We start from the raw sequence: 9,202 nt of genomic DNA, 5'->3' as shown, positions 1-9,202 counted from the left end.
GACACGATCGCGACTCCGAGCTCTCAATCTCCAGATTTTCAAGATGCGTCGGCAAGTGCGGCGAGGCGACGGCATCACGCTGCCGTCGGTCTTTATCGAATTCTATACGCAGGAGGCGGCGCAGGCGGCGCACCAAGTTTTGACCCATCACCGGCCGTTGCAAATGTCGTCGCGCCTGCTTGGTATTCGACCCGACGAAATCATTTGGTCCTGCCTGCGGATGCCGTGGTGGGAACTCATTATTCGACGTTTTGGCATCTTGACCTTGGTGACGACGGCGATCATCTTTTGGGCGATTCCCTCAGCCTTGATCGGCACAATAAGCAATGTTGAAGGCCTGACCCAGAAGATCAAGTTTCTCGGCTTTCTCAACAAGCTGCCTGGCGTGATTCTTAGCTTTGTCCAGAGTTTTATGCCGGCAGCAGCCTTGTCTCTGTTGATGGCCGCGGTGCCTTGGATGCTACGATGTGCGTATTGAATAATTTCATCCTCCATCACTCTTGATTGATCAATGACTATTGGACTTCGCTGAGCATCTAACCTCTTGTTCTCAGTCTGTGGCGCCCAGTCTGGCATACCGACGACAACGCGAGTCGAATTGTTCGTCCAAAACGGATATTTTGCTTTTCAGGTTGTTCAAGTCTTCCTCATCACCACCCTCACTTCGGCGGCGTCATCGGCTCTGGGCGACATTCTGAAGAACCCTCTTGGCGCAAAGGACGTCCTGGCGCAAAACATTCCAAAGGCGTCCAATTTCTACCTGTCCTACATCATGATTCAGTGCCTGATGAGCGGGGGATTGCGCCTCATTCAGATCTTTGGTTTGATTCGGCATCACGTCATTAGCCGCGTGAGCGAGGTTCCTCGCTCGCGGTACAAGCGCTGGTGTAAGCTTGAACCGGCACATTGGGGTGGCGTGTATCCTGTCTATACCAACATGGGCGTCATTGGTAGGTGCATCTTGTCCACGCGGGCTGCGATACCCGATCCAAGCAGCATTTGCGTACTGACCTCGCCGTACCAGCCCTCAGCTACTCCTGCATTGCGCCGCTCGTCCTCCTCTTTGCCGCCGGAGGGCTGTTTGTCACGCAAGTAGTTTGGAAGTACAACCTGCTCTACGTGCTCGACTCCGATATGGACACCAAAGGGCTCTTCTATCCCCGGGCTCTCATCCACTTGACCATTGGCCTCTATCTTGCCGAAATCTGTCTTATAGGCTTGTTCGCGTTGAAAAGTGCCTTTGGGCCTTTGGCCTTGATGGTCATGTTCTTCATTTTCACGGGTCTGGTGCATTTCTCCCTCAGCGACGCAATCGCGCCTCTTTTGCTCAATTTGCCGCAGACATTGCCTCTCGAGGGCGAAATCCAGGCAGAGGAAAAAGCAAAGGCATTACGAGAGCAGGAACTTGCCACTGCGAGGCTGGAGGGGGACAGCGGGATAACGGGCGCGGCGAATGACTACTATGATTCCGAACAAGTCTTTGGCGACGAGGAGCCCATGGAGCAGTCGGACGTGGAGGAGGAGCAAGAAGACGAGGAGGAATCCGGCGACGAACACGGTCCCATCACCGGAACTCGAGCCGTTGAGGGTGCAGCCAGCATCGGGGCCACGCTGAAGGAATGGGCCAAGGCTACGACCCAAGCGAAGGTTGACAAGGAGATCAACAGATCCGGCTTCAACGAGTTCCTGGCCAAGATGCAGTTCTGGAACCACGACAAGAACGCCACCAACGAACCCCCGGGCTTCTTGACAAAATGGCTGCATCCAGAAGAATATGAAGATTTCGTGGCGTTGCGGAACACCATACCCGGGGACCAACTGCCTCATGTTGAATACCCGTCCGAGTTTAAGAAGCGATGCTACCTTCCGCCCGAGACGTGGGCGCCAAAAACCACTTTGTGGATACCTCGAGATGATGCCAGAGTCAGCAGACAGGAGGTTGCTCACACGAGGAAATACACTCCAATTTCGGACAAGGGCGCGGCCTTGGACGAGAAGGGGAGGGTTGTGGTCTATTTCGACCAGGCACCGATGAAGGAAGCTAGGTTGCTCCTGTAATGGGACATTTAATTCAGTAGGGCAAATTGTATATTATCTCCAAACCGCAACGCTATTCAATAGGACTTGCGGAACTAAACGCCATCCATCGTCGTAATGAAGAGTGTACATGACGGTAGAAGCTTATTGACGCCCACACAGCGAGGCTGTGGCCTCATGTAACAGCCCACGAAGTCCACAACACAATTGGCATGTTTGAACCTCTGCTACTTGATACCTCGGCGCGAGACAAACCGTCCCCTTGACGTGGTGCTCCAGTCCCTCCCTGCTTTTGCCCGTATATCCGTCCCGACACTGAGCAAGCGATCCGTCAAGCCGCTACTGCATGACGAGGACATTGCGAAATCGAGGCTTGCCAGCCACGAGGCTATCGACCGCTTTTTGAACATCGGCCAGGGGGTATTTCTCAATCATGCATTTGATGCCGTGAGTCTGAGCAAAACGGATAGCCTCCTCACTGTCTAATGCATGACCTGAAGGCCACCCGGCCACGCTCAAGCCGCGGAGAACCATGGCAACTGTGTCAATCTCTACACCACCAACAGGAGCTAGAGACAGAAGTTTGCCTCCCGGAGCAAGCCCAGCGAGCAGTCTACCCACGACTGCGGGACTGGGGGCTGTTTGAACGATGACGGCCGCGCCGCCGAGCTTCTTGAGCTCGCCGGGCCCGTCGAGTTTCTTGGTGTTGATGTAGTAATGGGCACCCAATTGTTTGGCAAAGTCGGCCTTGTCGTCGCCCGAGGAGAGGACAGCAACCTCGTAGCCCATTTTATGGGCGTACTGCACAGCAAGATGGCCCAGGCCTCCGAGTCCCTGAACCGCCACCAGCGCGCCTTGCTCGACATGCATCTTTCGGATGCCATTGAACACGGTGACGCCGGCACACAGCAGCGGAGCAACCTGTGCCGGGTCGGCATCTTTGGAGATGCGAACAACTGCCTCTTGGCGGAGCAGGACGTATTCCGCAAGGCCGCCGTCCTTGGTCAAGCCGTTGACGGCGGCCTCGTCACACATCTGGAACTGGCCGCGGCGGCATGCCCGGCATTGGCCATCGTGGCCGGCGTGCCAGGGACCGCCAACGCGCTGGCCGATAGAAATGTATTCCACGCCGGGCCCAAGCTCGACGACGTCACCGACAATCTCGTGCCCTGGGGTTCGGGGGAAGACGTCTCCCATATCCCCACGGGCCAGGCCAATGTCGGAGAAGCATAAGCCACACGCGAGCACCTTGACGAGAACCTGGCCGGGGCCGGGATGCTGGAGCTCAACATCTTGCAGTTCGAACGGGCCGTTGGATTCGGTAAGCACCACCGCCTTGAAGGTCTTGGGAAGCGCGGCCATGGGCGGAAGTGCCTGGAGAGAATGTCTAGACAGTTTCGCTTTTATTGAAAACCAGCCAGCAAGCGCTGTGGGCAGATTTGAGCCGCCACACTACTCGACCTGTGTTCCAGTGTCTTTTTTATAACCCGGTCATTCCACCACGAGTCCATTACGTCAATTGAGACTCGCCTCGCGCTTGGACGAATGCCTTTTTGAAATTGTGTGGGATCCATCGGCCGAGGTGACATTTGTGGTTTTTTTGGGTTCGCGATAGCTCCGGTAGCTCCGGCAGCTGCAAAGCTTGACGGAAACACTTGAGCATTTGGCTAGCCATGGTCTGGACTGTGGCACAACTCATCTTCGTGCTGGCCCGCGGATACGTCTCGGCGTTGCGCCTGGGTGCGGGGAAAAAAGTGAGGATCGGCAGCATCGAGTTTATTTCCTAACGAATAAAGTAATCTTAATAACGAAAAAAATCGTCTTGATAAGGAAAGGACCGTCTGGCAATGAATGAAGTGATGGAATTCGTCCTCTGTGATGCTGACGTCGAGGGCCGCCTGTTGACATCACTGATAGCGCTGACTTGGCCGGGAGGCACGGCCCTCGATTCCACGAGTCCTATCTGCACTTAATTGCCGCCTGATGATGCCTGGTTCACTGACGACTAGCGCCTGAATTTACGGCGAGACGACGAGGCAGACGAGCTGAATCGGACACTGAAAGATCTCCTCTCCAGGGACGACGATGCGGACATGGAGGCCGATGCCTTTATTAGGGTTGCTTTTGGCCTCCTCTAGCCCAGCCTCGACAGTTTTCTACAACAATCGGTTGTATCGTCATTGAATGTGATGCAGCGCTTCGCCAATGGCCTCGGCGTAGTTGGGAACACACCGAGCGATGCAGCTGAGGAAACGAACAGTAACAAACGTCCCCTACAAGAGGCGCTAAAGAACTTTCTTTCGACGTAACCCAGGCTGTGTGGCGCTGACGATGCCGTGTCTGGTCGGTGTGTTAGCCTACTTCCCATCGGCATGTCCCGAGAAGAAACGTACCCTGTTGCCTCCCTCTGGATGCACTCCCTTATCGACCGTTCCGAAGTCAGTGTCCGGGTATCGCTTTACTCAGACCGAAGCAAAGGCGCACGGGCTGCCCAAATAGGACATCTTTGGTTGCCACTGCCCAACCATATTCCCTCCTGCATCGGACGTCTTGATATTACTTTGGACGGATGTTGGTGACAAAAGGGCTATGGTCACCAGACCTCGGGCAGAAGGCTGCTGGATAAACAGAAGCCTGTGCACAGGTGCAAGGACCTTTTGGAGAGCCAGGGACCCTTGATAATAAAGCGTCTTGTATGTTGAATTGCGTCGCATGGCCACACCTGTTTTCTGGTTTGACAAATTAAGACTAAGCGCTCAAACAAGCCCTAGCTACAAGACGTGCTTAGGAAGGAGGTCATGGCACTTGTCGGAGGAGCAGTAAGCACTTCCACATCTGTTGACTTCTCTCCGCCTTTCTGGGGAGCAATTAGGGGAGAAAGGGTAGTCTAAGTAGCCAGCATCTCGTTTCTATCTGTAGTAGGCTTTCAACGCTGAAATTCTGTAGCCACATATCGCAACTGAACTCAAGCGGAATATTAGGCACGCATCCCGATATACATAGTGCTGGCTGCTTCCGAGGTCCATGTGTACCTGGACCTAGACCCGTTGCAGGAGATGTAATATCACGTTCCCAGAGACGAGAACATCAACATGTTCAACAGGACAGCATCCTATGGCTCACCCCAACTGGCCGTACACAAACAAATTCTCACTTCTTGCGGTCCAGCTCAGCGCGCTTCCTTCGAGTAGTCGCCAGACCCTAAAGTCCAGACTAGAAGGCCTTCGAGCGTTCTGTTGGATCAATCGGGTGGATTTTGAACAACAGCCTCACGGCGGAAGACGCACAGCAATTCGTTCCAAGCATTTCTTTGGAAAACCGTTGCCCGGGGCCAGCAACACAAGTTGACCATAGCGTGGAGCCTTTTGAAGACAAAGTATCAACGCCGCAGTCCGAGCCATAAGAGCGGTAATGCCCAGATTTGTGATCCTCTGGGTAATTGGCACGAGAAGAATTCAAGTATCCACGCCTGTCAAGGATGGCTCTCGGTTTCCCTTACCACCCAGCCTATATCCGCCGAGTGTGAAATTCTTCTTTCACTTGTGGACCGGTGGTAGGACCCCCGTGAGAGTCGTCTTGAAGCAAAACCTATTGGGACATGTGGTTATGGCCTGCGAGGCCGTGCTATTATCTCATTTTTATGTGAGGTTGAGACTCTTTCTTTGTATTAGTGGCGGAAGAGCAGATTAGCATCGAGATAGCTAATGTGATCAATGACGAGCTTTGAGAGGAGGCAACAGCGTGGCTGGAGGCCGTGGTGCAATGTTACTTTTTTAACAATAGCCTGTGCGTAAATAAGGTATAGCGTTAGGAATATCTACTCTGCACAACTGCTATATGCTAACGTAATAGATTCGCACACGAAATTAAATGGGGTGCGTGGATCAATAACTATCCACGCTATTTGCTTACTAGTACGTAGTCCGTAGATTTGGTGGAGTTGTTTAAAATTTATCAACCTTGTCCTATATTACATTAAAAACAACTTCCGATTAATCTGGGCTGTAGTTAACAAGCAAGTCCATCTGTAATCAAGCACTCTTTTTATGGCTACAGGGCGCTCAACATTACTACCATAATAACACAAATAGCGCATTACACGCACTACGACATGAACTTGTTGGGAAACATTGTACCCCAGCTGGCAGGCAAGCCAAATGTTCAACAATCTCAACAATCATAGCGGACGTATTCTATACTCTCCGGCCACCCATCGTGACCGCATGTTACTGCGCGACTCGAAAGAAAAGTGGGAATAGACCCAAGACAGAGGAGAAGTCTGGTAGTGGAAGCCTGTGAGGAACTAGCTGGCCTAGGAGCTTGAGTCAAGTAGCGCAACACGTCAGTCTCGGAGGCAACTGTGTAAATTATGTTAGTGGTAACTGCTGTAAACGGTCGACATCCTATCGAGTTGCTAAATTATAAAGATAAGAGCGAGGAGTTCGAGCTCAACGCTTTGCTTGTCCAAGTGGTTGTGCCTTGTGCAAATGTGTAATGGTTCAAGTGCGGCAAAGCTCCTGTGGAGATGATTGCGCTGGCGGACAACTTTGTCACTACTATCCTGGCTCAAAACCAAGATCCTGACCTAACACTGGGGAATTCAGAGTCAGAACGTGCCGAGTTCATGCCGAATCGTATGACATGAAACTTGGCACATCCGAATGGTAGCTGCTACAGTGTTTCTAGCGTTATTTGTGAAACAACCGCTGGCGACTTTAGTGCGAGGGAACCCCTTAGAACCAGACCAGAAGCTATGCTGCCGGTATATGAGTCATTTCATTCCACGAGACGCCCCCATGCCTTCGACTTTATTTTTGTCTTACTTCTTCGCTAAGTATCTGCGAAAACATCCTTATGTTGTCAGCTATAGCCTACAGCTGCTGGCAGCTTCCTTGCATCTAGCCTAGCTAAAGCAGCGCCACCCACCTGAAAGCTGGTTACTTTCTTTCATGATACGGGTTTGTGTGGGGACATAAATAAAGCTATGACTCCAAAAATTCACGAGGAAAAACTAAAAATGTGTACATGAGTAGTAATAGGCTTGGCTATAAGCTGAGAGCTGAGAGCAGGTTAGACCAAAAAATATAAAGAGGGCTGACTGCGGCCTTGACGGCTACACATCATGCCCTCGTCTGTCTCCTCTCTCAACCTTCACCTTGTCCCCCTTCTTGTCTATTGATGCCATTTCCTCTCAAAAATTAAACAAGAATAAACTATGAAGGCCACGCTCGCTATCTTGTTGCCCTTGGCTGGGTCCTCCCTAGCGGTGCCATCCGTCTCTCCTCGCGATCAAGTCAGCCAGATGGCATCCTGCAGGAAGAAGTACGCATGTGACGCGAAAGGATGCGAGTCCCAAGAGAGAGATGCAACTCAATGCTATCGCAATGTTCTCCTCAACGTCACGTCGTGTGTGGTCGACGTTAAGTCCACCAACACAGCTGATAATGTTCAGCAACAATGTAGCGCTAATGCCGTCTCAAGCGCCGCGGCCTGCTTTGACGGTGAAGAAGGCGAGGCCAAAAACAAGTACTCTCAAGCGCTGAAAACTTGTGTTCATCAAAGCTATACACAGTATATTGCCTGCTCTGACGTCGGAACTATCCCCCCGGAGGCGCCATCGACAACTGCCAAACCCACGGATACTACACACACCGATTCTGATGAAAACCCTGTCAATACTCCTCAAAACTCTAGTGTCCCTACAGAGCCTGACGATGATTCCAGCACCTCTGCAAACCCGGCTGTCCCCACAGAGTCTGTCGACGTTAATACCCCCGGGATCAACAATGTTCCCAAGGCCCCTGAGATTCCCCCAATGATCCCAGATCATCAGGATGGGAACCAGAACAAGAACAAGATAGAGTGGAAGACCCCTATCTTAAAGAAGACCTGGGAAGACAAGTGCGAGAACAAGTATCTCGACGCCTTTCAGGAAGATTGTACAAAAGGGGCGACGGATGCGTGCCAAGAACGGCCTATAAATATCGCTGCAACATGCATCTTCACAAGGTTGAACTACCATTCCTATTGTGAGGCAATTGCTATTGAGGGCGCGGTCCTCTGCACTGAGTACGCTATATTCAAGGGCCAAAGCACTCGAATGTTTGCATCCTGTATAGAGAAATACTACCCACTTGCCAACGAATGCGAAAAGGACCCAGGAAGCTTCGAAGAATCCTCACGCTCACCAAATAAGCCTGGGGAGGACGACAATATGAAGCCAAGCGAGCAAGACATGCAATTAAAAGAGGCCTGGGACGAAACCTGCAACAAGAAGCATGTTGATGAATTTGAAAATTGCCGCTCCCTTGAAAAGGGCTTAGACTGCTACAATAATTCTATGCGTTCTACGGTAGAATGCATAGCGGACAAAGTTAAGCCAACTGACGTAAATGATTCAAAGCATACGCAGTGCAAGAACAACTCGGTATCTAATATAGTAGACTGCAAGGAAAAGACTGAAAAGGAGTACCAAGGTAAGATGGCAGTCAGTGGCAACTATGCCTTCAGGTCTTGTCTTTATAAGGAGGGAAAGGCTTACCTTGAGTGCACTGAAAAGGCTTGAGTGCGCTAAAGCTAGTACATCTTGCTGCTTATAAAAAATTTAGGAAAGCTATTACTTTCAACCGTTAAGGACTAGCCTTAAACGGGCGACTGCGTGTAAGCATTACTAGTATTGACTATAGACTTGGAGAGAAAAGAGAAAAAAGGAGAAGTTCCCTGTCCCCCTTTTCTTATGCTATTATATATATATAGGTTCCAATATACAATTTAAAAGTATCTAATACGGCACTGATATAGTGCCTTGTGTATACTTGAGCTTATAGCTTGAGTGGAATTACAAATCCTCAATAATCTACAAGACTTACCACCTCGACGATGTGGTCATGGAGCCATTGGACAATCTCTTTACGAATAACACTATTAAATGATCTTGTGCTCATGTGCTGAAGCACATGATAAATTCCATTTTTCAAGACTTGAGGAAGTAGAGGCTTGGCAACGTTTTAGTGCGAGAAATCGGGCAAATCTACACATACGTATTCGCAGGCAACATATCCAACAGGCAGTCTCGCCCTCGACCTCAGACTGAAAAGCCTCTCTTGTAAATGAGGTAAATGAGTTTAAATTCCGTCTGTAAAATCCCTCATGGTCGGTCGGTCAT

General features: G+C 50.9%; 3 protein-coding genes across 3 annotated transcripts; 2 read left to right on the top strand and 1 right to left on the bottom strand.

The window, feature by feature from the left end:
- Window positions 1-43: 43 nt before the first annotated feature.
- MAM_08456 (DUF221 domain-containing protein) lies at window positions 44-2,058 on the top strand (the record flags this gene model as incomplete). The annotated part of the gene is made up of 3 exons (XM_040827253.1): window positions 44-467; window positions 555-950; window positions 1,025-2,058. 3 exons carry the CDS (start codon window positions 44-46, stop codon window positions 2,056-2,058), a joined length of 1,854 nt encoding a protein of 617 aa, XP_040674753.1.
- A 318-nt stretch (window positions 2,059-2,376) lies between these two features.
- Window positions 2,377-3,399, bottom strand: MAM_08455 (zinc-binding dehydrogenase; the record flags this gene model as incomplete). Its single annotated transcript, XM_040827252.1, has 1 exon — window positions 2,377-3,399. One exon carries the CDS (start codon window positions 3,397-3,399, stop codon window positions 2,377-2,379), a length of 1,023 nt encoding a protein of 340 aa, XP_040674752.1.
- A 3,853-nt stretch (window positions 3,400-7,252) lies between these two features.
- Window positions 7,253-8,602, top strand: MAM_08454 (uncharacterized protein; the record flags this gene model as incomplete). Its single annotated transcript, XM_040827251.1, has 1 exon — window positions 7,253-8,602. One exon carries the CDS (start codon window positions 7,253-7,255, stop codon window positions 8,600-8,602), a length of 1,350 nt encoding a protein of 449 aa, XP_040674751.1.
- Between the last annotated feature and the right edge of the window lie 600 nt (window positions 8,603-9,202).

The sequence above is a fragment of the Metarhizium album genome, assembly GCF_000804445.1.
Source record: "Metarhizium album ARSEF 1941 chromosome Unknown scaffold_88, whole genome shotgun sequence".
In the NCBI taxonomy this organism is placed as follows: Eukaryota; Fungi; Ascomycota; class Sordariomycetes; order Hypocreales; family Clavicipitaceae; genus Metarhizium; species Metarhizium album.
This window is presented reverse-complemented; position numbering and strand designations above follow the sequence as displayed.